Raw genomic sequence first — 27,262 nt, 5'->3', positions numbered from 1 at the left:
TCCTCGATTCCTTTTTTTCTTCTTTTATTTTAATTTCTCACCCCTCTTGTAGATATTGTGAACACTCCCAAACCTGATGAGAGAGCTATCATGACATATGTGTCCTGCTTCTACCATGCTTTTGCTGGAGCAGAGCAGGTATTAATCAACTGTCCCTTCAGGTTGCTGTGTTTTTGATTGGTTGTTTCATTCTTCCACTAGTTTATTTAAAAAAAAAACCAAACAACTAATTTTTTATGTGGTTTTAATTAACATGTGCAAGTGTTACTTGAGCACTAATATTTGTTTTTAACTAATCCTCAAACCTGTTTTAGTTAAATGTTGTGTAACAAGTTAACTTCCTTAATTCACATAGACATTCTGTTTCTGAATTTGGGTCTTTATTTAGTCCAAATTTTAAGGACTGTTTCAGAAAAAACTGATTTGAAGATATTGTAAAGTGGAGTTGTTGCTTGTTGCTACAACACCTTGTGTGTTTACTGCATAACAGAATGTTTGACTTTTGGAGACTGAAACTTTCTCATGCTGAGTAGTAATTTAGGGATAGATTTTCAAGGATTCCTAAAAACACAAGAAGAAAGACACAGAAGACATCCAATACAGTATTTGTGCCTGGTTTCTGCTGAAGCCAACAGAATCATTTGTGAATGAAAATATTAGTATAAAAGGCATGAACATCAGCAGCAGACCTGTCATTGATGGGATATTCACTTAAAATGTGGATTTCCCACTCTTTCATACCTTTCTAGCCTACAAATGAACATAACCCAACTTATGTTAAAAAAAAAAAAAAAAAAGAACCTTTAAAATAGTTGATATTTTCCCTTCATCCTCAGGACTGAATTTCCCTTACTGTCTGCTAGGCTGCCTATACCTTAACACAGCACAACTATGCTGTTGAGCTCTTTTGCTCCTGGATATGAATGTTTTGCTATTCATGAAAAAGGGGAATTCCAAATACTCTGTAACACAGGAGTCTACAGGGATATTTATTTCATTTATTTGATTCCAGAGTCATATTTCTATGAAAGTATTGCTCTGTGGTATCAAATTGTAAATTTTAAATATGTCAGAGCTACACAGCTCAGTCACATATAAATTTGTCAGGCATGAAAAGATTTGCTTTTTCAGTGGTTGAGCTGCACTTATTCTCAAGGGTATACGTACATACAATATGCAGATATAGAGTGGTCTGAGACTCCTGCATCACATGTGGTGTCTTTCCAGTGTGGCTAACAAATCTAATATTTTTGGATGTGATTTAAAAAATATAACCTAATAGGATATCTTTAAGAATGGCCTAAGTTGTCTTTGAAAAGATTTATTAGACAGCAATATAATAAGTCTTCATTGTACAAGAGGGCCTCTGTGCTGGTCCATGCCTCATTCAGGCCATTGGAATCTATGGCTGCAGAAGGAGGGAAAATGAGTATCTAAGCAACCTAGGAGCATAAATCACCAACTACAAAAGAATGTGATCTTTTATTTGCAGCAGCCACATTCTCTCTCTTTCTCCAAGCCTTATACCTTTCTCAGAATGTGTTTATGAACATGTCCTGTTTATTTGCTGTGTGTTACAGGCTGAGACTGCAGCTAACCGGATCTGTAAGGTGCTTGCTGTGAATCAGGAAAATGAGAGGTTGATGGAAGAGTATGAGAGACTAGCAAGTGAGGTAAGGATGCTCTATCTGTAATGTGGTAACAATAATGAAATATTGAAGCTGGAAGATTCATGCACTCCCTTCAAGACAGCGAAGTGGAGACACTGTAAGGGTAAATCTCACAGTGGCAGGTTACAAAGCCCAGTTGCCCAAGATATTGAGTTCCAGGTGACTCCTTTGCCACAGGCTTCCTGCCACAGGCTGTGACCTTCAGCAAGTCAGCCAGTCTTGTTAATGCACACAAAAGGGTGTCTTGAGGATTGTCATCCATCTTCCCCAAGACCAAGCTGCCTGTCTTTATAAGCTTTGAAGACAGCCATCCTTGACCAGATGTGGAACATACCAGATCCTGTCAGTACAAGCAAACCTCTTGGCTTTGTGTAATGCAAAGCACACCTGGAGAGAGTCTGTCAGGTTGTTCACAATTCACCTGAGAGCATGGACAGCAGATGAATGTACAGATGAACACGCTTCTCCTCTCCTTTCTTGTTTAATGGCAAATCTGCTGAGCAGGACTACAGATCTGCAGTGCACAAATGAGAGCTCTTACCTTTTATTGCTTAACCTGCAAAAACACTGAGATCACAGCACTACTTTCTGTATCTAAATTTGCACTAATGACCTTCTGAGTGAAGATTTTTATCTGAGGCTGGTTTCTGTCCTGATCTCATAACTATGACTACCTGAAAAACCAAGAACAATACTTCTGAACATAGTAGATGATGTTGGGTGACTCAGATTTTGAGTAATTAGAGACATCTTACACGTGTCATAATCTTTCTGAAAATCAGGGTATTTCTAGAAATACCTAGAATATCTGGGCAGATTTATATATAACTCATAATACCCAAATATCTGGGCTATAAAAGTATTGTTCAGCTTTGAATATCTTGTGCTTACTCACCGTTAAGGCATCAGTACCAACTAAAGTCAATAATATTAAAATGGAACAAAATTAAGATTTATATGTTCAATATAATTTTTTTTGGTTGTTTTTCCATTGCCTTTATTGGTTTGAAAGCTTTTAGAATGGATTCGCCGGACAATTCCTTGGCTGGAAAACAGGACCCCCGAAAAAACAATGCAGGCTATGCAGAAGAAATTGGAGGATTTCCGGGACTACCGCCGCAAACACAAACCTCCCAAAGTACAGGAGAAATGTCAGCTGGAGATCAATTTCAACACCCTGCAGACAAAACTGAGAATCAGCAATCGGCCAGCTTTCATGCCATCAGAGGGGAAAATGGTTTCCGTAAGTAAAGGAGGCATCAATATTCTGTTTGCTTTACCAGTGATCTCCCAAAAATGCCGATGTGAAGGATTGAAAGGCCATTCTAAATAATTCTCAGAAACATCAGTTTGTTGTACTTTTTCAATACCAAGCTCCTTTTACACATTCCCCTTTGTTCCAGAATCTTGCTTTCTAATAAGTGTGCTCCTGCCTCTGTGAAGGTTTTCCCAAAAGCAAATTATCTGGAGATGCAAGACGATGTAGCGCTTCCTTTGGAAGTATTACCAATACTGGTGTATCAGTGAACCAATGATTGCTTATTCAAGCAAAACTCAGTGGTTTCACTGACATTTTAGTCATCAAACAGACATTGTTCAATACATGTTTCTATGTTTTTGTATTCTGCTTTTTCTCTTATGTCTATGAGGATGAGAGTAGTCTGTACCAAGAATTCTCATCTGCTGATAAGTATTGTGACTCGACTGTGGGTCAAAACATTACCTGTGAAATATAGCAAACCTGTTTCTGTACCCTATACTATCACTGTGCTTTGGTTTCTCAGCTTTGAAAAACCAAAAAAAAAAGCTCTACCTGAAAAGGGCCATTGTCCACTCACTGTATGCAGAAAATAAGGGCCCTGTTACTTCAGCTTCCCAAATGTGTCTTTGAGTTTGCAAGGAAATTCACAAAACTTTGTGTACCACAGAAGGTGAAATGAATTTATGTTCCAGGTAAAATATGCACTAGTTACTTTGCCGTTGTCAACTTGTGACAGCAAAGCACTTCCATTTTGATAACAGATATATCATAAAAGAACACACACACATTGTAAAATGGGAGGTAAAAGCAATATATTGTGAAGACATTGGACGTGTAGCCATGCTTGGAAACCATTTCTATAGGGGCTCCTTTCATGAACCCACCTGAATACAATGCACTATGAGGAGCAGGTGTCTGCACTAAAACACAACTGCCTGACAACATTTTCTATGATTCTATGATTTTACAAAATCTGAACATAAAAACTTCTCTTTTTGAAGCCAAATGGTGAATGACTCAAAAATCCATAAATTTAGATACAAAGGGATTATAGTTTCATCCATCTCTCCCATGTATTCTCTTCACAGGATATTGCCGGCGCTTGGCAGAGACTTGAACAAGCTGAGAAAGGCTATGAAGAGTGGCTGCTGAATGAAATACGGCGACTGGAAAGACTGGAACACTTGGCTGAGAAATTTAGGCAGAAGGCTTCCACTCATGAACAGTGGGCATATGGTGAGGGGAGATGGCTTTTAACATTTTTAGTGTTTTAATGTTCAAAGTTGAACAGTCAGTGCCGAGTATTTGCCAGCCATGATTTCACTCATAAGTAATTTGGACAATTTCAGACAATCTAAAATAATAACAGATAAAATGTCAGGTTTTGTTGAATGTAGTCATGATGCTAACTTGTTGGCATGTTGCTAATGAGATGTAACTGTAAAAATCATACTTGAAGTAGTGAGTCAAACTTAATGGGAATATTCTGCATTTGAATAGAGGCCATTACTGCTAATGTATTTCTACGTAGCTGTACACCAGCAAGCCAGCCAGGAATGCAGTGATACCACTGGTTGAGTGTGAAATCATTAATGGAGGTATTCTGAGTTTATTATTATTTGGTCATCATGATCTGAATGGTTCAGATAAATTACATGGACTCGTGTCTGCTTTGCTCCAAACCCTGGATTACACACCATTTACAGTTGTGGCTTTTAATGGTAACCTAATCTTACCTGTAGTTGTGACACCTGTAGGACCTTAGAGCAGCATTCAGCTTTGTTGGGGACTATTAAACACAGGTCTGCTCTACCATCCTGATGACTATCTTCCTGCTTCTGCAGTGCTTCTGGCTTTTTCCAGCTAGATTCTTTTGACACTGTGGAAGTGAATCAGAGTCCATCCTCTAACAGTTGCTGGAAGCATGCAAGGCTGTAAATGGTTGCCAAGCAGATACTAGAAGGGAAACTACAGCATTTATCAGCCCTGAGAGCTGATTTTCTGAGCATAAACTACTAATGGTGACAAGTTATAGCTGCTGTGTAGGGAAAACTTCACGTAAGCTGGTACACAGCAAGGGGAACAATAGTTGCTTCTGGCTCTAGGATTCACAGAGCTCTGCAAATGCCATGTGGTGAGTGCAGCTGCAGGGACTTTCTGTGTGGATTCAGTTGTCCAACATAGGAGCTACTCAGCAGTAATATTTCAGTTTCTACTTAATCTTTCTTTCTCTAGCCTTTTGTAGATAAACTGGCATTTTCCACTTAAAAATCAGGGTTTGATACAAAAGGCAGTCACACATCTCAGGGTTATTTTTTTTTTAAGTTCTGAAATGAATAATGAATTGAAGGAGAGCATAAAAAAAAATAACAGATCATTAGTAAGAGTGAAGTGGAGCATAGCAGTGTGATTTCTGGTTTTTTATGTCTATTCTACAAAAAATTATCACAGTGGTTTAGAGATACAGTTTTTGTCAATATACCATTTTTATGCCACTTTCTCTAGCAATGTAATACTCACTATTTCAGACCTGTATAAGTAACCTATGCAAAAACCAGGACATTACTGTGAGCTTTAAAAATATACGTTTCTAATTAACATGTGCTGACAATTTGCTGCTGATTTCAGTGGGGGTGGGATTTAATTTCATGCATATGATTTTCACCATGCCTCAAATAAAAAGTTGATTAAATTTGCAATTTTTCTAACAAATAAATTGCTAAAAAATGAGTAATATTTTCATTTCCTCTTTCAGGCAAAGAGCAGATCTTGCTTCAGAAGGATTATGAGTCTGCCTCTCTGACAGAAGTCCGTGCCATGTTAAGGAAACATGAAGCTTTTGAGAGCGATTTGGCTGCTCACCAGGACAGGGTGGAACAGATCGCTGCCATTGCCCAGGAGCTGAAGTATGTTCCATTTAAAGGCTTGCAGCTGCTGACATTTAACTTTGCGATAAACTCTTTCCAATGAATTTGATAGTGTCATAGGTACCAACGTAGGAATTCCAGACATAGCTTCATAAGTATATTATCTGAGCTGGTCACTGAGACCTTTCCCTCATCTCCCCCTTACCCCCAACCAAATATAGATATTCAACTGACCAAAATTATTTGAATAGAAACATTTTCAGCTTGACTTCACAGTAATATTTTAGCATTAGCTCTACCCATGAGTCCATTGTGGGTTGATGGGAATCCTGGAGGTGTTTATTTCTCAGTTCATATGGCCTACTGAGAGGTACAGGCTATGAGTTGTTTAACTTAGAAAATAATTTAATTTACACAAATTACAGATCAAGTATCTTCACAATTATATAGGTTCTTTCAAAAGGCTTCACATCCCTTTATTATCTCTATAATAGTGGGTAGTGCACTGACTTCCTGCAGATTTAATTGTGTCTAATATGCTTATTTTCACAATCTCTTGATATTATATTTGGAAGCACCACTGTCTCCATTTTACAGAAGGGACAGTGGAAACGAAATAAATTGCTCTCAGGTTCCTGCCCTTGGCTTCAGCTCTCCAAGTTTCAATTTCTCACCTTGAACAGGCAGATCACTTACTGCTCAGAAAGGAAATCTTAGAAACATGCCCTTTTTTCACTTTGTGAAGGACCATGACTCACAAACAGCTCCATATTCATTAACAATTAAAAATCAGACACTTGTCTAAAATTTTAGTTCATATCTGACAGCAGCAGCACTTAGAGTAACTGTGTAATTCAAATGGATTTAAATGAAAATCCCATCTTCAAGATTATTTAAAGGAAGAAATATTAAGCACAGTGGGCAGAGTAAGTACTGTGTTTTGGTTAATGTGAAAGAAATCTGAGAAAAACCTACAGAGAACAGAGATTGCCCTAAATATGTGAGATTATGTAACACTTTCTGCCATGCTTTGATCCCTCTTATGGATTTATTTCATAGAATGGCTTGAGTTGGAAGGGATGTTAATGAGCATTTAGTTCCAAGACCCCTACCATGGACAGGGACATCTTCCACTAGATCTCATTGCTCAAAGCCCCATCCAGCCTTGCCTTGAACACCTCCAGGGATGGGGCATCCACAGCTTCTCTGGGAAACCTGTTCCAGTGCCTCCCTACCCCCACAGTAAAGAATTTCTGCCTAATATCCAGTCCAAACCTGCCCTCTTGCTGTTTAACACCATTCCCCCTTGTCCTCGTTAAAAGTACCTCTCCAGCTCTCCTGTAAGTTCCCTTCAGGTGCTGGAAGGCTGCTATAAGGTCTCCCCAAAACCTCCTCATCTACAGGCTGCACAGCCCCAACTCTCTCAGCCTGTCTTCTTAGGGCAGATGCTCCACCCCTCTGATCATCTTTTTTGTTCCTTCTCTGGACCCACTCCAACAGTTCCATGTCTTCTCTGGGGGCCCCAGAGCTGGATGCAGTGTTCCAGCTGGGGTGTCACCAGAGCAGAGCAGAAGGACAGAATCCCCTCCCTCCCCTGCTGCCCACACTGCTTTGGATGCAGGCCAGGACACGTTTGGTTTCTGGGCTGGGAGTGCCCGTGGCTGGGTCATATTTAGCTTCTTGTCAACCAACATCCCCAGGTCCTTCCTCCCAGGGCTGCCCTCAATCCATTCTCTACCCAACCTGCATTTGTGCTTGGAATTACCCCAAGATTTGTTTCTCTTTATGCTAAAGCAAGTTTCCGTAACACCTAATCATTGGTAATTCAGCTTCAGCTTTATGAATTATGAGAAACTTTGGGAATGTGGTATACATAGCACAGCATCTGCTTACCAGTGTTTTGAACCCTCTGTCCTTTACCTCTGGTGACGCCAGTGAACACTGTATCCTGTCTATTTTGGGATTGTCTCTTCTCAGTTGTTTCAGTAATTTGCTGCGTGAAGTCAAACAAGTTATTTGTGGCCTGGGCTGCAAAGGTGCTGAAAGCTGATTGCATTTAGAGATGCTCTAATTTGACTTCTCTACATCTCCATAGAATGGTGCTCTCAGTGCCTGATTTTTCACTGTGACTCTGTAACTCAATGGGAACACTGAATGAAAGGTCATAGGAGTCAGGTTTTATCACTGGCTGCGAGCAAATGGGCAGCTTCTATTCAAATACTGATTTTAATTATTTATACATCATTCCTCACACAATAAAATGATGAAGGAAAATGCTAATTTCTTTCTTAATCCATATTTTTAAAGAAGGATTAATGTCTGAATGCTAAGAAATGTGCATTGGCATCTGATACAAAGCCTTTTGAAGTCAATGTGGGTATTTCTTGATTTTTGTTTGGTTGCTGGTTTGGTTGTTTTTTCCCTCATCACTGATTCATTTCCTTACAGAAACTATCATTATCTGTGTCTAAATTCCAAGTTGGTACACCTACCTTCATGTTTTGTTTTAGTCGATCTCTTGGTTGCCTGATGTTGCAATTTCAAAGGAGAGCTATTGCTGTTATGACCTTGAACTGTACTAGTTACAGTTTCCTGTCCTGGTATTTTCTGCTACAGCACAGTCCACTGTGTGCTTAAGGTTAAAGTTGCTACAAGCCTGTTGATGGATGCTATTTAGATAGAGGATTTATGTGTGTATGCAAACAGGTGATTCCAGCTATAAGATTGTTGTGTTCCCAGCCTGTGTAGATTTAGATATTCCTTGGCAAAGAGGCATGACAGAGCTTGGATAGGGCTTTATACAAAGCTGAAGGGGCACAGCATTTCTAAAATGAGATTTGCCAATTATGACATAGCAAATGCTCATTTGAGTGAGCTGTACTATAAAAACCCCATATTAATTTATGATATTATGTGCTCATCTCAATGTTTCCAATCATCAAGGCAAAATTTTTGGGATCTAGTTTCTCGTATATCCATCACTTTTAGTTTATAGTGACTGATTTTCAGCCAAGCAGACCATTATCTGCAAGACTGATTTGAGAGGCATTTTGGTTCTGGAGACCTGGGCTCAAATTGTGCTTACGTACATAGTTAACATGAGCCTTGTTCTGAAGCACTGCTAAAAGACGTTGCTCAGCAGGTTATTTTTGTGGCACTATCACTGTTCCCAAAATGAGCTCACTCTTAAGTGCTTCTCTGGATCAGGTCAAAATTTGGCTGAATTTGAAATTTTTGACAGGTAAGATTGAGTTATTTGGAATATCAATAATGGTAACTGAATGATTATTAAATTCCAAAGACTGTAGGTTTCAAATGGCCAAACAAATAGAATGACTGTAACACATGAGAAGCAGTACTTCACACGCTGCAAATCAAAAAGTTTTACAAAATTTAAATCTTGTGTCTTCAATATTGAGAAAGATACAAAAATTAATAGGACAGGGAATGTAAGCCTGTGTTTTATTTCCAAGTAATTAATCTTTGATGAGTTATTACTTCCTCTGCTCCTGCTTTGATTAAAATATTGTTCTTTGATACCTATATTAAACAGTAAACAACAGCAGGCCCAGAAAGGTAGTGGAGCTACGCTGTTTAATGCCTCTCGGTAAACCAACTTAGGATATAGTTAGTTAGCACCATGGGTGCCCTTTTTAAAAATTGTTTTGATATTATTCCCCTACCTATTTGTCCACAGCACATATCCCTGGAAGGAACAGGATAGTAGAGATCTTACAGGGAATGACTGAATCTCCCTGGCAGAGCTTGTGGAAGAAGGTGGTGTATCACCTTCCAAGACTTTGACCACAGCTGGTACAATCAGTCCCTCACTTTCATGGAAGGACTCCTGCCTTTACCCTTAATTGACAAAAGGAGATAAGTGATCCATTGAAGCAAAAATAATGTTTGCTCACTCAGGAACATAATCTAATAAACTTAATATGCTATAATGAAAAAAACCCCAACTTTCAGCCAAAAACTCATGACAGCAAAATCAATCTCAGCCTGTTTCATCCAAGACTCTATGCTCCTGACTTAAAATTTCTTAGCAGATAGTGGCTTCTGTTGTATCCCTTGAAGGCTAATGAAAACGTTTCCAAAGAAAGAGGTGAGTTTTCCAGTTAAGGAGCCCTTGTACAGTATGACTCACTGGCAGTTTTCTCCTTTCATATGAGAGTTTACTTTCAGAATTTTAGGTTGTTTTTGTTATTTTTTAAAATTGTTTGGAGGATTGGATTAGAGAATACAAGCGCAAACTTGACAAGTCCATGGGCTCTGATGGGCTGCATCCATGAGTGCTAAAAGATTGTTGGATACCATAGTGAGGCTGCTCATAATGATCTTTGAAAGGCCATGGCAGTTGGGAGAGGTGCCTGAGGACTGGAAGAAAGCAAATGTCACCCCAGTCTTCAGCAAGTGCAAGAAAGAAGACTCAGGGAGCTACCAGCCTTGTAGCTCCAGCCTCATCTCAATCCCTGGCAAGGTGATGGAGCATCTGATTCTGGAGGCCATCTCTAGCCACAGGGAAGACAGGAAGGTGATCAGAAGTAGTCAGGTAAATGACACTTGACCAACCTGGTTGCCTTCTACAATGAGTAAACTACCTGGATTGAAGAGAGAAGATGAGTGGGTTTTGCCTGTCTTGACTTTAGTGAGGCTTTCGACGCTGTCTCACAACATCCTCATAGGCCAAGTCAGGAAGTGCAGGCTGGATGGGTAGACAGTGAGGTGGATTCATAACTGGCTGAATGGCAGATCCCAGAGGGTTGTACCCAGTGGCACGTGTCAAGATGGAGGCCTGTCACTTGTGGTGTCCCCCAAGGTCCAGCTCTGGGCCCAGTGTTGTTCACCTTGTGCACCTGGAGAAGAGTAACCCCTGCACCAGGTCAGGCTGGGGCTGAGCTGCTGGAACGCAGCTCTGTGGAGAAGAACTTGGGGGTCCTGGTGGACAACAGCTGTCCAAGAGCCAGCAGTGTGTCCTTGTAGCCAAGAAGGCAAATGGCCTTGAGAAGAGATGACTGAGAAGGGACCTCATCAATGTCTATCAGTATCTAAAGGGAGGGTGCCGAGAGGATGGAGCCAGGCTCTTCTCAGTGGGGCTGAGCAATAGGACAAGAGGCAACAGGCAGAAACTGATGTATAGAAGTTCCATCTGAATATGTGGAAGAACTGCTTTACTGAGCACTGGAACAGATTGTCCAGAGAGGTTGTGGAATTTCCCTCACTGGAGATGTTCAAGAACCACCTGCCCTCAGTCCTGTGCCAGGTGCTCTAGGACGACCCTGCCTGAGAAGGGAGGTTGGACCAGATGACCCCCTGCAGTCCCAACCTGACCTACTCTGTGATTTTGTAATTCTGTGATTCTGTTATGGTATTTTTCTTAACCTATTTCACCATTTTTCACTTTCAACGGTCAGTTGATTGCAGCACATCTGAAGCTTCTTTTAAACACAATCCTTTTCATACTTCTCAGGTTTATCCCAAACCAGATTACTCTGACCGGGCTTAGAAGAGCATGAACACTGCTCCTGGCCTACAGAGCTTCTGGCTTCACAGAGCTGCCTCTGTTCTCATTTTGTCCTCTGTGATTCTCTATATTACTGGCAGTGTGATCTGTTCATTTCTCTTGCCAATTGCCTAGAGAATAATGCTCCAAAAAAAAAAAAAAAAGAGGGGGAACAAATTCTATCTGCATTTGCTGTCTTGATCAAGCCTCAAAGTAAACCTTAGATTCATATTGCCATGTGTCAGGCATTTACAGTCTCTGCAATGTTTAGTACTGGGCAGAGTGTTCTCAAGGCGAAGCCAAGAGCTAAATTCAATAGATGGCGATGCACCAATAAAAGTGAGTTTCCAAGGTGTCAAACACATGTATTATGGATGACTATCATTTGCCACTGAGATCGAAAGTTCAGTTTGAAGCAGAGTCAGAGCAGAATCTCAGGACAGAGACTTAAAAATTTACTCCAGTCATGGGCAGAATAGTAAGTTGCTTCCTGTCAGGATATTAGGCTATTAAGCAGGTGAAAAAGCAATGGTAACAGCTATAGTTTGTGAATGCACTCATTCATGCTGGTGACGTATGTGGGTCTGGAAATCCTTGTTCTCTGAACCAGACAGTTCTGGGGTGTAGATCTGTGAAGAGTTCCTGGAGAGGAAGATGAGAAATGTCCTCTGCACCCCAGACCTCAGAAGCCCCTAGTAGTATTGCTAGGCTTGTGAGAGATGCTTTGAATGCAACCTGATGTGTGTTTCTCAGTTAAATAATTTCAAAGCATATAAGGAAAGGATCACTGGGCTATTTAAAAAAAAACCTGGGTATTTCAGGCCAGTTAATTTAAAAGGTACCAATCTTTGCAAACTTGATAAGGACTGACGCAGTCTGGCCATCAAATTGCTTGTGTCATGGGAATAGCTAAGATAAAAATGCTTGGACATCTTAATTGTCTTTCATACCCGGATGCCGCTTAATTTTTCTCAGAACAAAGGAGATTGATCCTGCTCCTGTGCTGTGCTTCTTGAAATGCTGAATGCCTAAACACAATGTGTATACTGCAACACTTGCTTACTTTAGGAGAAATATTGCAAAAAAGGGGAGAAGAATTGTTGAGGGTCAGTGGTAGTGTGGACACTGCTTCTGTCTTTCAAAAAGTTACAGAGTTTTGTCTTTGCTCTTTCTTAGTGAACTGGATTACCACGATGCTGCAAGTGTCAATGATAGATGTCAGAAGATATGTGACCAATGGGACAGTCTGGGAACACTCACTCAGAAAAGGAGAGAGGCACTGGAGGTAAACCATATAATAAGGATCAGCAGCTCAGCTGAGGAAGGGAGAGGGAAATGATCCATTTATTTCAGATATGGAAATGGTGCCATTGAGCATCCACTTTGGAGCCCAAACAGCAAAACCCCCTTTCCTCAGATCTCCATTTCATTTTGGTGTAGTTACTTTTGCAAATGAATTACTCAGACTAGACTTGACAGTACTGAGCTGCCATGGACAGTTCTACAGCCGCCAGAAATGGCATGTGGTTTGTAGCACCCCTCTGTGGGAATCTGATGTCCAGCAAGGCTAAAAGAAGCTATTGGTTAGTTACCTTTTCATACTAGTCTGAGTTTGTAGTCTTGCATGTTTTTCTCTTCAGCAGTAGATTAATTTTTGGTAGTGAGTATTTCAAAGCAGAGATACTTTGCAAAGCCTTGTTCTTTTGGAGAAGAGAAAGTCACACACGTAAATGCCAAGGTGGGAAACGTGTAATTCTTCCTTTCTGTACTTAAATTACTAAATCAAAATTAACAGATTTTAATTCATTTGCAGATAGATCCAAATAACAAAAATATTGAAAATATATATAAAAAATACTTAAAATATCAATATTGTAACTTCAAAGGCATACACCCACCCCTTTCAATGTGCTGGATATGAAAGTACTTTTACTGCAATTAGTTCTATTGCCTTGAGTTAGAATCCTTAAAGCAGGTGGTGAAATCAATCAATGCAATCAAATGCTTTTGATAAGATGAAGCATGGCTTTGTATATGGGTGAGTATGTGTGTGGAGCTAGATCTTGCCCTAATAACAAAAGAATGCACTTTTCCCAACCTGTACAGAGGACGGAGAAATTGCTCGAAACAATTGATCAGCTTCACCTGGAGTTTGCCAAAAGAGCTGCTCCTTTCAACAACTGGATGGAAGGTGCTATGGAAGACCTACAGGACATGTTTATTGTTCATAGCATAGAGGAAATTCAGGTAATTGTATTATTTCCTGTATCTATACCCAGTAGCCAGCATGTTTGAGAGCCTGTGAGAGGAGCTGTGCTTATTTACAGCAGATCTTCCAGATGCTGGAAGAAATGTTAGAGTTCTCACTCTGTGTTTCTGATTTTAGAGTTTAATCTCTGCACACGATCAATTTAAAGCTACTTTGCCAGAGGCAGATGGTGAACGACAGGCCATACTGTCAATCCAGAATGAAGTTGAAAAAGTCATCCAGAGTTACAGCATGAGAATAAGTGCAACCAATCCTTACAGCACTGTTACAGTTGAAGAGATTCGTAGCAAGTGGGAAAAGGTAACGTATGCTAAATTGCTAAATACAAAAAGGACATTGTAACACATTATTCCAGTTTAGAATTACTGAGAATATTCAGAGAACTTTCCATTAAATCTCTAAATTATTCTAGATCATCAGATGCCAGAATGAATTTCTACAGTACCTTATGCTCTCCCTTATGCTTGCCAGGCTCCCTTTACAATATCCCTTGCTCCTGCCATGCAATATTACCTGTGTCCTCTTTGACTTTCTGCCAGGGCAAGAGAATCATGTGTTGAGGTTAGTGCAGAGCTGGTGCCTGGCCAGGGGTGCTTTTAAAAGAACAGAAAATGATTGTATTCTTTCTCTTAGTATAGAGAGTAAATTTTCTGTTTCCTCTACCCAGAAGCTGCTTTTCAAAAATGTTGTATAAAATCAGCATCTTTGGGACCATTAATGTTTCTGTCCAATTAAAATGAAATTGCCATTAGCAACTGAAAAGTACTGGGAAAGGTTTAGAGAGAGGCTCCTAGAGCAATCACACCAATTTTGCTTCATTAGGAACTAAGATAAAATGCTGCAGGTAAATGATTGTGTAAAATGTAGAATTACAAAAACTTAGATGGACAAGAACACACCCTCAGTGGGTAATAAAAATCAAGCAGTAAGGACTAAGGTTAGAATCTTCCTGGACAGTTCAGAGGGGTAAGCCAAACAAAAGCATTTGAAATGAATTAGAGATCTCCAGATGCACATGACAGACAGAACATGTCTAATGTTATCCTATTCTAATGGAGGTGTAAATGAAATGTTTTACACTGTCTTAGAACAATTACTTAGAGATTGAAAAATCACCTTCATTTTTCAAAAGAAAAACTGCTCTAAGAGCAATTAAAGTGAAATAATTGTCTTGAACTTGAATCCAGCCAGAGGTGAGAATTTCTTCTCTCTGCATGTCAGTCTCTCTGGTCAGGCTGCCTAAGACCATGTTACAAATTTCTTATGTTAGCACAGAATTTGTAAATAAAATAGCGATCATTCTGGCTTGTTCTTCTGATACCGACCTTCAGACCAATAATGAAAATTAGTAGCTGCAGACTTACTTTTTCCATTTGTTTTTAAACTATTCAATTGTGCCTACTCACCTTTGGTGCCTTCCCACTGTAACAGGTGAAGCAGCTGGTGCCTCAGAGGGATCAATCCTTGCAGGAGGAATTAGCCCGCCAGCACGCCAACGAGCGCCTGCGCCGCCAGTTTGCTGCTCAGGCCAATGTCATTGGGCCATGGATCCAGACCAAGATGGAGGTGAGTGTCAGACCCTCATGCAGAAGCTGATGAACAAAGGGACTTAAAATTTTTTATCTCTAATCTATGTACAGGGCAACAGCAGTCAGTGACAGTTCGCCAGCTGTTTGATCCTAAACTATTTAGCGCCTGTTAAAATTGTTCTTAAAACTGTGAAACTTTGTACAAGTGGTACCTTGATGGTGACCAGGAGATTCAGCTTTGAAAAATGAATCACTAAACAATTACTGTTTAGCTTCTGCTTTTTGTAGAAAAGATGCCAGGTTCACTGGGGTCTCTATACTAATTCCAGGTATAAATGTGATACATTTCTTTTGAAATGTGTTTTCTACAGTAAAATTTCTCATGTCCACTGTATGAAGGTTTTATTACTATTTTTAGTATAAAAATACAACGTATTTATGTGAACATTGATCAAATTAGCACATCTGAAACTTAAATTCTGTGGGACTCGGGATGTTTTATTTTTCCTTTTGACAGGAAATTGCCCGCAGTTCTATTGAAATGACAGGGCCTTTGGAGGACCAGATGAATCAGCTGAAGCAATATGAGCACAATATCATTAATTATAAACACAATATTGACAAGCTGGAAGGAGACCATCAGCTTATACAAGAAGCCCTGGTGTTTGACAACAAGCATACCAACTACACCATGGAGGTAGCCATTTACTCCCTTTTGTATTTATTATTTTATTCTGTCCTCTTGTGTCATGTAACTGCATTCTCTGATTTAAAGGGATTTCCACAGAAGATGGAATTTGGCAGACTTTGTGACAATTCCATAAAACTTGTTTTATTTTAATTTATTTTCACTTTTTAGTGAAGAAGTACCCATTTAGAAACCAGGTGTGTATTTTTCTGAAGGCCATTTTTATTTTTAGTGATCCTTGGTCGTAATACAGAGTTAGTGGCATGGAAAAATATTGCATAAATATTTAGAGCTTATTTTTTTCCTATTGTACTTTTTACACACTTAAAATAATATATTTGCTTCTGTAGTAAGCTAGTATTTTCTCTCTCACAGCACATCCGTGTTGGATGGGAGCTCCTGCTTACCACCATTGCTCGAACTATCAATGAGGTTGAGACTCAGATCCTCACAAGAGATGCCAAGGGTATCACCCAGGAACAAATGAATGACTTCAGAGCATCATTCAATCACTTTGACAGGGTACAGTACTCCTGCTTTTTCTCAACTAGCAATATTTATTCTTCCCAAAAGCAAGTTTCTTGGCATTCCAAAAATAAAAAAAACCTGCAAATGCACTAGCAATGGGCTCTTTTTAAAAGAGGAATAAAAGATCAGTTAAGAAGAATTTATAGCCTTATAAAATCATAGGATGGCTTGGGTTGGAAGGGACTTTAAAGATCATCTAGGTCCACTCTCCTCACTTTGGGCAGGGATGCCATCATCTAGATAGCATCAACACTGGTTCAGGTTGCCCAGGGCACCCCACAGCCTAGTAGCATTGTGGACATAAATTAAAGATTAATTTTTGCTTTTTTAAATGTAATGAAAAATTATAGCTCTGCTAATATGGTTCAGTATTTGTTCAGATAATAGAACTGCATAAATCTGCGTGTTTTAGAAAATAACATGAGCCTTTATTTTAAGATAGTACAGCATGTTCTAAGTACTTGAAGTTCTAAGTATGTGAGTTTCCATCTCCTTAAATATAGCTCTAATCTGTATCACAGAGGTTTTTGTCCCCTTTCAATCACAACTTGTCTCCCTAGAAATGTATTTATAGGGAATACAGTTGGGACACTTACAGCTGTCCAGGAATAGCCTTTATTTTTCGGGCTGTATGTGGGAAATTAGAAGCTGTTACATTTTTTAGTTATCTAAATATGGATGAATAAAAATTAGGAAGGAAAACACTCCTGTGAAGAAACTTAACTCACTTCTCTGAGTTATGCAGTATTCATGGACAGAGTGTTATGATGATTAACAGACACGATAGCAAAATACATGCAGATGGGGATCTGACATTTTCAGAACAATTTGGAGAACAATATGAACATGACTTAGTTCTGATGGCTCTATGCTCACATGAACCCACCTTTAAAACCAAGTTCACAGCTCAAATACTGAAAAAACTTACAATAATGCAGCCCAAGTCTGTTGAGTCAGCTCCTTTAAATAATTTCAGGGTACAGCAAAATGCCTTTCTTTTCACCAACATCCCGTTTGTCCAGCTCTGCTCACACTGGTTGCCCATACCTGCACTTGCATTTGATATGGACTGGATGCTGATAGTCACAGTTTACTAAATCTTTAGAATACCTCTTTAGGAAGAAGACCAGAACTGTCAAACCTCTGCTTGCTGAAGGAACATACAAGCATAGGGAGATTTAGCTACACAGAACTAGGAAGGGATTCTTTTTTGTATTTTCTAAGGAAGCAGAAGATAACATCACAAAAGCAGAGATAGATTTCCTGGGGTGGAAGAAAGTAGTATGCCAAATGGCTTTCCCAATGCACTGGAGCAGATAATTGAGTAATTATAGCTATTAAAAGCAAAGTACCAGGCCTGGATAAATTACATGCCTGTATTTGAGAGACCTCTCTAAGGGAAACCGAGGTCTTTGCACAAAGATTTGACAGCTCCCTAAAGATAAGAAAGCAAAGTGACTGAATCCAAGTATATTTTACACTGCATGGCCATTTCAAGCATCCCTGTACCTTGGTAGTTCAAAGGTGAGTTCTCTGGCCTGCTCGCAGCGAGGCTGGCTCAGTGGATGAGGAGATATCACAGTCAGCTCTTGGTGCCTCAGGCTGCCTGAAGGGAGAAGCTAAATCTTACACCAACCAACCCTACTGCTAGGGATTTTCAGGCTTTGCAGATGCAGTAAGACATGGAAATAGCAAAGCACAAAACACAGCAAGGCCTTAGGAAAGGTTGTATGACCTGGAAAAAGGTGGTTGTGACACACAGCCACTAGCACACTGGAGATGGGCTACAACAATAATGTCTAACACAAAATTGCTTCCCAGCTCCTAGATTCTTACCTGTCTCTGGCTGTCTCTTTCCTCAGGCTATAATGGATCATGGCTTTAGGCTGTGACCCTTCTGCCCTGGCTCCTGTTGCAGGAAGCCTGAATGGCCAGGTCAGAAGCTGGAGGACACAGATATCTCATCTATCATACATCTCATCTGTTTCTATGGTCTCAACAAACTGGGGCTGATCTGAAAGTTTAGCTGCAGACCTTGCCTTTTCCCATGACAGATATAATCCAATGGCTTAAAAAAAGAGGTCTGAAAGGATCATGTAAGGAAAGGACCATCTTATAAATACCCTCTTTAGTGTAGCTCACCCCTCAGAATCAGACATGGGAAACTGGTCTAGGTGGGCTTTTGCACTGACAGTGTGTAACAATTATTTTCTCTGTAGCATAATGCAAGTTAAAGAAAGGAGGAAGGTAAGATCAAAAACCACTCAACCATCAAGCTTTATGCAGGGAACAGATAGCTGAAACACTGATAAAAGAGAGGGATTAAATTACACTTGCTTAATGGACAGATGCAAATCAATCTACACAGGCTAGAAGAGGACTTTGAACAAACATGTTGGAGAAAGCCAGGCTTGTTTTTCATTTTTCTATGAAAACTGAAATTTTTCTAAGAAAATAGAATTTCTATTTTCAATTTTTTCCTGTGTCCTTGCACACTTGAATATTTAGTATTGGTGAATGAAGGAAACTCAGGGTGCCTCTGAGTTACTTCAGTGTACATAAAATAATGAAGACTTTATATTTGTTCATGTTTAGATAGAGAAGGCAGTAATGGATTCTTCTATGGTTTTTATTTCCTTAAATAGAAGTTAAGATAAAACTGGATTATCTGAACATAAGCACTACCATGAAAAATGCTGTCTTCTTCATGTCAGATGGAATTAACAATATATGTGAAAATTTTGTGGCACTTAGCAGCATTTCTGAATGCCTGATATAGTTTAAAAATACACTTGAAAGATTGGACTGCTGTTCACCGTGATGAATAGCCATAGAGGATCCCAAAAATTAATACTGTCACTGACAAGGAGGCTTTAAATATCTAAGTACAACAGAATAATTTATGCATGATAAAGGTCTGATTTGTGTGGCATTTCTCCCATTTAAGACATTTCTTAATGTCTGACAGAGTGTTGAGGATGTCAGCAAAGTACTAATATGCTGAATAGCTCCCTTCCCCCTTTTAAAGTATGCACTTTGGTATACGTAAATCTAACAACTCTTTTTAGGGTGCTTCTAGAAACAACTGCCTTTGCTTATGAATCTGAGAAAGAAACCACTATCTTCCTCTCTGGGAAGAATATATTAAAAAAATTCTCACAGTGCATGTGAGAATTACAAGGGCAGGAAGAGTCGTGCTCCTTTCAGTGCATCCCCAGCAGAGATGTGCTGGCACAGAGAGCTTTGCAAGTCATCCTGGAAGAGACAAGTGGCAAACACGCTCTCTCCCCTGGCTCATGGGTTAACCCACTTGGCTCCTGTGTTCCCATCAGGCATGTACACATGCTGGTGCCCCAGGGGTTATTCCTGAGGGTGCTGATGCTTACCCTGCTGCCCTACTCCTTGCTAGAGATTGTGCCTGAAGGCACAGTCTAGTTGTAGTTATAAATATAAATCTTTAGCAATGCTGCTATATTTCCTTCCTTAGTGTGACTGCATGGAGAAAAAAAGAGAAAGTGGGACACAATGTCTGAATCACAGAAGCAGTTTAGAAGTGTTCAAAATGGTGCATAGCTGAATTATGGTATGCAGCCAAGTCAGTATACCACACAGGTTGTCAGTCACTGGTTTTGACATCTCTTTATGCAGGGATTCCTTTTTCAGATTCAGTATATTTAGTAAATTCTAAATAAGACTGCAAAGTATGTGATGAAATATCTGCAGCTGCTCTGCCTGTACTATCTTAATGGCTGCTAATACATTCTATTATTGATTTTTCTGCAAACTACAGATTTCAAGTAGGAGCTCTGCATGCAGAAAAATAGCATCATGCCACCCTATATTTTGCTAACAGAAAAACAACAACTCCCTGTTAAAGTAGTCATATGTTCAGGCTTATGCAGGTCGATTAGCATTCAGGAAAATTAAGGACATATTTAAGAATGGATTACTTTGACTCAGAAGTTCACTTGTTTTATAAGGTCACATATAAATCACAAGGAGAAGGGAAAAGATTTCTAATGAAACATGAAGGAGATTTTAGTGTTTTTCTTTGTATTGGCAGGAAAAGATGAACAAGGCAAAGTTATTTATATGCATTAAAAGATTACTTTCAGCTCTTAATGTTGGCCTCCAAACAATAAAAATAAATATCAAGAACCATTTTCAATTGAGAAAGCTTTCATATGGGCTTGATCTATGCCTTAATTGCAAAATGCCATTAAGTTCCATGAAACTCTGATATACTGCAAAGATGCTTTTTAGGGCAACATATGATGAAGATCTGACGATTTCACTACAAGAATGTGAAAACCTGCTATAGCACTTGGCACTACTACTTGGCCCCTCACTAGGGAGTCCCACTTAACCATGACTGTTCTGAGCTGCAGCACAACCACTGAACTTCCCTCCTAAAGAAAATGGCATCTTGGAGGATATGCCAGCCCCTCACTCCTGTCTGCCCTTCACTGCTGGTTGGGGAGCTCCTGCATGCACTGCCCACCCACCCCACCCCCTCATGGAGTGGGGTGATAGCTGATGATCCTCCACCAACAGCTGCTAAAGGAGATGGAGGGGCAGGATTTGACTCTTAAATCTCATTTTTATATCATTTTGTTTGCAGTCACACAGAAGTATCCTCAGCTTTAGAAATGAGGTAAAATTAATAACTTCACCCCTGGTGGGACCTGCCATTGCCTGTCTCCAGGATAGGTTTTGAAAGTTTCAAAGCCTAGATTAACATTTTGAGAATGATAAAATAAGCCATTTTGAACACTTTATAGAAGGAATCATCATATAAAATGGAAATATTAAAGGATAAAAACTGTAGTGTGATTATGGCTTTTAATAAAATGCTGCTCCAGATTTGTAACTTTGCTTTTTTTCTCTTCATTGACTTCTCACTGTTATTTTTGATCTTTCCTTTATGGCGCTGGTGGATATCGATGAAGAGGCAGTCAATAACAGCATGACATTTTAAAAATGCATGGTGTTAACTTACTACAGCACCACTTCATCCTATTATTATATTAAATAAGCCCAGTGCATTTGTGAAAACTTGCATAATTTTACCTATGCATAGCTATATAGAAATTTTCAAAAATAAATTATTCATCTAGCAAGCAAATACGTAGCAGACAGAAAACCTTGGATCTTCTCCAAGGTTTCTGTCTGTAAAATCAATAAGGGTAATAATTGTTCATCTTGGAATACCTCTTTAATTTTATTTATGTTAACTCACTCTAAAGTACCCCTCTGATAGGACACCTTTTGTATGAACAGGAAGAACAAGACAAGTCAGTCTGTTTTTAAGAAGTTAGTGTGAATTCCTTCACCTGCAAAATAGAAAGAGATACTAGTTCAAAACAATGTTCCAGTTTGATGTGGTGTTGCTAGGAACCATTTAACCTGGAATTCAATGGTGCTTTTTTAAAGTTGGTTTTCAAAGCAAAACCTGACTCTATATATTGTTAAAGAAGACAGATAACTGAAAAGAAGTTGTCAATTATAAATTTATTTTGTGCTTATCTCTTTTGAGAAATGCATATTATATTAAGTTGTATAACGAGATCAAGAATGAAGTAACAGTAATTGAGTGGGGAAAGCATGTTTTGCCTGGATTCAGTGATATTTTTATTGCCTCTCACATAAGCTGCATGACAACAGAAAAGGAAGCAAATGGCAGCTCATAGAATAAAATCTGCCTTGTCAGCAAAGATGTTTTAAAGAAAAAGAGATGTAAGGAAGCAGAGTTTTAACTCTGTAGTTGAAGTGAGGACCCTCTTCTATTAAGAAAAAGTCTAAAGCATGAAACTGCAAAAACTGTATACTTTTTAGGTAATTCATTGCATATGTTGACATTACATTTCCATGAAATTCTGGAAGAATGTGGTTATTAATTTGTGAACAGAATCTTCTTTACTAACCAACTAACCTGATCTGTGACTTTTCTTTCTTTCCTTTCCCCTTCCCAAATGCATGACCTGTGATGGGATGTTAGGACGAATCTGACAATCTACAGTCTGATGAATTTAAAGCCTGCCTCATCAGTCTAGGACAGGTTGGAAATGACTTGCAGGTAGAGGAAACTGAAATAATTCTGTTTTCAGATGTAACAATAGCCAAAAAGATTGCATGTTTAAAACTCCAGTCTGTTGGTCATGATGCTTTGAAAAGATCCTGCCTCTGGGAAGACAACTGGTTTAGATGGACTGTCAGCATCACTTTGAGCTGTATTTTCCTTTACATTTTTCAAAGATTTTTCAGTTTATTTTACTTGGTTTGAGATACTTTATTTGGACACTGCTAGATACCTAGGAGAGCTCCTATCCTTCTTGCAATCAGACTTTTGTCAATTTTCCTTTCCTCAGACTCAATACAAGTTCTCTTATGCTCTCTCCTAATACATGATGACACATTTCTCTCCAAGCCACTGCAATCTATCACAGCACAGAGGAAACATTTATTTTCCTTCTTACTTTCATGCCATTTAATGTTTACTTAGCTTTGAGTCGAGAATGTTGTAGATATGTTATTGGCTGGAAAATGAGCAACCTCATTTCATACAAGGTCTTCAACTGATCTCCTTCTAGGTTTTACATCCTTTAAGCCTGTATTCACATCTCTGCTGTAGTCAGGGTCTTGACAGCCGGCAGTCAGAAAGAAAATCCCTGTACTAATTTCACATATATCAGCAGATTGCTCTCATACTGTATTTACTTTGGCTTTGGAATGAAGTAGTTCACTGTTTTTCACTTTTAGCTGCTAGAGATTCCATGCAGAACATTTCAAAGGCATTTCATATCAGGGAGGCAGCTTGAACACCTGCTGAGTTTGACTAGTTTAGTAACAAACTTTTCTCCTTGCTCTTCTCTTTGTCTTCTCTGGTTGTGTTCTCTGTATTCTTGTCCCATTCATCTCCTCCCTTATCTCTCCCTTGACCTTTCCTGATGTTACTTTTTTGTGGTGAAAATGTCTCTTTCCTGTGCGTAATATGTTAGTTACTTCCTCCTCTTTTAAAACTGATGATGATTCTGGTGACCTGATGGGGCAACATCAATGAATACTGTTCACGCACTGGATCCAATATGCCAATGGTCCAAACTTGTCATCTCTCTGGAAATTACCTTGGATTCTTCAAACCCTCCCTTCTATATTCCTTACGTTGCTTTTGTCAATAGAGGAAGAATGGATTGATGGACCATGATGATTTCAGAGCTTGCTTAATTTCAATGGGTTATGATTTGGTACGAACTTTAAGAAAAAATGTCAACTGATTCTGCTCACAGCTAAAACATTAACCACAGCAATACTAAAGCTTATCTAAATAGAGAGGATACTAATGTCATTTACACTAGAGATAGTACTTTCTTTGCTTTTGCTTTATTTTCAAATGATTAAAAGGGAAGTTAAAAGTGAAACAAGACACTTGAAAACCATATTCTATGGTGCACTGCATTGCTCTTTGAATTAAGGAAACTTTAAAAGTTGAAATTAACTTTTATTAAGCTAATGTTTTTGTAAATTTCTCCTTTTCTACCTGCATGATGAAGAATGAGTTTGCTACTGTTTAATTTTCATAAACTTGCCTTGAGGGTTGCATTTTTCTTGCTTCAATTATTTATTCTAAGAATTTCCTCCAATATTCACCTTTTAAATGGAAAAGAAAGAGATTATCCTTAGTTAAGGTGTCCTGCATTTGGCATGAAGTTTTCAGAATTGTTTCCCTTCTTAGTTCTGTGAATCTGTTGTTGGTCTATTGTTTCACTTCCCTACATGGTACCTAAATTACAGTGGTTTAAGTTGAGATGGAAAATGAAGTGTTAAATTAGAATAAGTTAAACAGGCATTGTGGGAGGGTGGGAGGGAGAGAAGATGGCAACAGTTAATTGAAAGGTACATATTTTATGTATTTAGGACAAAGGATACACCTTCCAAAAGCACAGTCATTTTTACAGAAATGGGGTGGGCATTTAAGGTACAGCTCTGATGCTGATGCTCCTGTGTCAGGAAGATGCTTTATAAGCTCTGTAACTGTAAGTGGTTCTGACTGGTTCACCAGAGGCTTGGGCTGCTGGAGACCGGTATTATGGTGACCATTTTCTTTGTTTTGGATTTTGTGAAAGGGTGAAGCTGAGTTTGCCCGAATCATGTCTCTGGTTGACCCCAATGGGCAAGGAACTGTCACTTTCCAGTCCTTCATTGACTTCATGACCAGAGAAACAGCAGACACAGACACGGCTGAGCAAGTGATAGCTTCCTTCAGAATCCTGGCTTCAGATAAGGTCAGTCACCGTGCTGCTGCTGTAAGGATTCAATCGCCCTCCTGTTTAGCCCTTCTTGTTACAAGCCCTTCAGTAACAGTGAAGCTTTGTTTGCAGTTTGTCAGACTTTCACAGAAAGCATGTGCCTTTTCTTCTTGTTTGGAGCCAAGACTCTTACCTGAAATGAGTGCAGAACACAGGGCTTGGTCTGTGTATCCTCATATCACAGAGAGCCAACATAAAATTAGGCATCTTAGACAAGACTTAGATGGCCGGTCTGTATAATGGATATATTGTACATCAGGTTATTTCCACACAACAGCCTAAATTAGTGGGGAACTCATCCCGCCTTTCATGCTGTTGTCTGGATGTTTCAGTGCAGAGTATGGCCCTCTGGAACATAGCCTAGATCAGGTGCACAAGACTACACCTGACTGTGATCCATGTTGTGACTGGACAGCTCACTCAACAGAGCGATGCAATGTGGTGTATCCATATCCTAGCAGAAGCAGCAGGAGGAGGCCTCCTCTAGTTACTGGGTTTGTAGAGGAAGCTCCTGAATTTGGCATACTTTCGTCCCCACTGCCAGATGCACTTGTGACAGAGTGGTGTTTTAAGATGCAAGGGAGTATAATGGCAACACAAGAGCGTCTGGAGGAGTCAGGGCCATAAACAGTGCTGCCACAAAACCAATCTTTTGCTGTGGAGAAAGAAGAGATCACAGCAGTACAGGTCTATTTGCCCAAGCTTGCTCGATTGATTTTCCTCATTCTAGCTGCTTGTATCGATTTTGTGATCTCAGTTAATGTGGACCACATTTTAAATTCCAGACATGTCCTCAGTAGCAATTCATGTGGAAGATGGTCTCAGGAAAAAGCGGTTTTCATTAGAGTGCTATTTTAAGCAATGTCAAGTCTGTTAACAGAGGGTATCCCTCATGTCATAAATGCAAACCATTAAGAACAATAGTGCATCTTTCTTTACACATATTTAGAACCTTGAAACTAATGGGAATTACCTGCATCTGTCCTGTCACTGCAGAAGGGGCAGTAGTGCACTGCAGACATGCTGACTATCCAGGGATAAGCTGTATCTGTAGCAGTCTGCCCACGGCTGCACAGTGCTTGGTAGCTAACGTACATAGTCACATACCCTGAGACTGCATTTTGACCTAATCAGTTTGTTGGTGAAATTGTCCCCTTCAACTCATAATTTGTGATGGAATTTACTGAGGAAAATATTTGGTCTCAGAAAAATAGGCAAGATGTCCAAATTCATTAGTCACAGCCAGAGAAAATAAATATATTTTGTGTTTTTGGAGAACACACGCTGAACTTGTCAATCCTTTTCCCCCTCCCAGCCTTATATCCTGGCAGATGAGTTGCGTCGAGAGCTGCCTCCTGAGCAGGCTCAGTACTGCATCAAGAGAATGCCTCCGTACACCGGCCCGGGCTCCGTTCCTGGGGCGCTGGATTACACCTCTTTTTCATCAGCACTGTATGGAGAGAGCGACCTCTGATTCAGTAATTGGCTGTATTCGTGGTAGACACTAAAAATACCCACCTTATTGCCCAGATTGCTTCTCAAAAGCTTTGACAAGCTGATTTAAAAACAAGTTTTACAAATACAGTAGGTACTGTCAGTGTAAAGTGCTAGTAACTGAAGTAACAGGTGTATATTAAAGTGTGCAGCACGCTAGATACCTGCCTTGTTGGTTTTAGGTTGTCTGTCCTATGCAATACTAGAAAATATATTAAAAATACTGCAAGATATTAACTTTGGAAATGTACATTCAGAAAACAGAATGTAAAATCTAAAAACTTTGAAACTCGCAAAATATTTCTCCATTTTCGAAATGTTTCAATGCCATATGCGCTTCTTTTACGATGTTCATGAAACTACATTAGATGTCATGCTTTTTTTCTTTCATAGAGCAATATTACTTTCCTCTCATGATTTCTGATTTTGTATGCTTCTATTGGTGGAATTTAATAAAATACTAAAATGCAGATTTTCAGGGAAGAAGTACAACAACCACGTAAAGTACTTAATTACAAAAATAATCCAGAATGCTATGCTTTCGTCACAAAGAGTTGTAATATAAGGGGGAAAAGCTGATTAAAGTGCAGTTTTAGAGTTCTGTAAGCAGTTCTTTTCTTTTAGGCCTTTTGCAGCTGAGGGAATACAACTTTTATAATCAGAAATAACACGGAAGCTAATTTCATGTGAACTATTTTGTTATGAAACCCTCATTCTTGTCTATGTTGGACAGTCTTTGTTTCTCAGTATAACAATGCATTATTGTATGTATTAGGGGGCAGCATTCATCTCTATCCTGCATAAAGCAAACTCCCATCTGAGCATATGTAGTATGGTTGTCTTGCAGCTTTAACTGTTCAGTGCTCAAAATTCAGTTTGTCTTGACTTGTGCTGCGTTGCAGGCAGTTCTGTCTGTACCCTGCTCCTGTGCGCTACACGTTTACTGTTTCTTTCCATCTTGAGAAATGACAGAGAATAAAAGCAGTAACTTTTTTACTTGAATCCTACCGACACTGAGGAAATGCAATGTAATCAAACAAAACCATTTACAAATGGTGGAGTGAGCTGTGCAGCCCAGTGCTATTAAAGCAATGATGTGCCTATTAAATAAAGTCTGCTTTTCAAAACCTTATGAGACTCTGTG

The 27,262-nt window shown here is 39.3% G+C and overlaps 1 protein-coding gene across 3 annotated transcripts in view; it reads left to right on the top strand.

Moving 5' to 3' along the window:
• The window catches only part of ACTN2 (actinin alpha 2), a 67,485-nt gene extending 40,235 nt beyond the window's left edge, over nt 1-27,250 (top strand). Inside the window, exons 8-21 of one of the 3 annotated variants that reach the window (XM_023923585.2) lie at nt 53-138; nt 1,581-1,673; nt 2,683-2,913; nt 4,020-4,167; nt 5,687-5,837; nt 12,481-12,589; nt 13,411-13,551; nt 13,691-13,873; nt 15,005-15,139; nt 15,620-15,799; nt 16,166-16,312; nt 23,497-23,562; nt 24,442-24,600; nt 25,940-27,250. In XM_023923585.2, the coding sequence (XP_023779353.1) occupies nt 53-138; nt 1,581-1,673; nt 2,683-2,913; nt 4,020-4,167; nt 5,687-5,837; nt 12,481-12,589; nt 13,411-13,551; nt 13,691-13,873; nt 15,005-15,139; nt 15,620-15,799; nt 16,166-16,312; nt 23,497-23,562; nt 24,442-24,600; nt 25,940-26,098 (1,988 nt within the window). In that variant the 3' untranslated portion in view covers nt 26,099-27,250. Of the gene's footprint in view, nt 1-52; nt 139-1,580; nt 1,674-2,682; nt 2,914-4,019; nt 4,168-5,686; nt 5,838-12,480; nt 12,590-13,410; nt 13,552-13,690; nt 13,874-15,004; nt 15,140-15,619; nt 15,800-16,165; nt 16,313-22,316; nt 22,395-23,496; nt 23,563-24,441; nt 24,601-25,939 lie in introns of all 3 variants that reach the window. The other 2 variants (XM_086877724.1, XM_086877723.1) reach the window with 2 other exon arrangements.
• The last annotated feature ends 12 nt before the right edge of the window (nt 27,251-27,262 follow it).

Source organism: Cyanistes caeruleus, chromosome 2, assembly GCF_971803275.1.
Source record: "Cyanistes caeruleus chromosome 2, bCyaCae1.hap1.1, whole genome shotgun sequence".
In the NCBI taxonomy this organism is placed as follows: Eukaryota; Metazoa; Chordata; class Aves; order Passeriformes; family Paridae; genus Cyanistes; species Cyanistes caeruleus.
The sequence above is the reverse complement of the archived record's forward strand: the minus strand, read 5'-3'. Positions and strand labels throughout refer to the sequence as shown.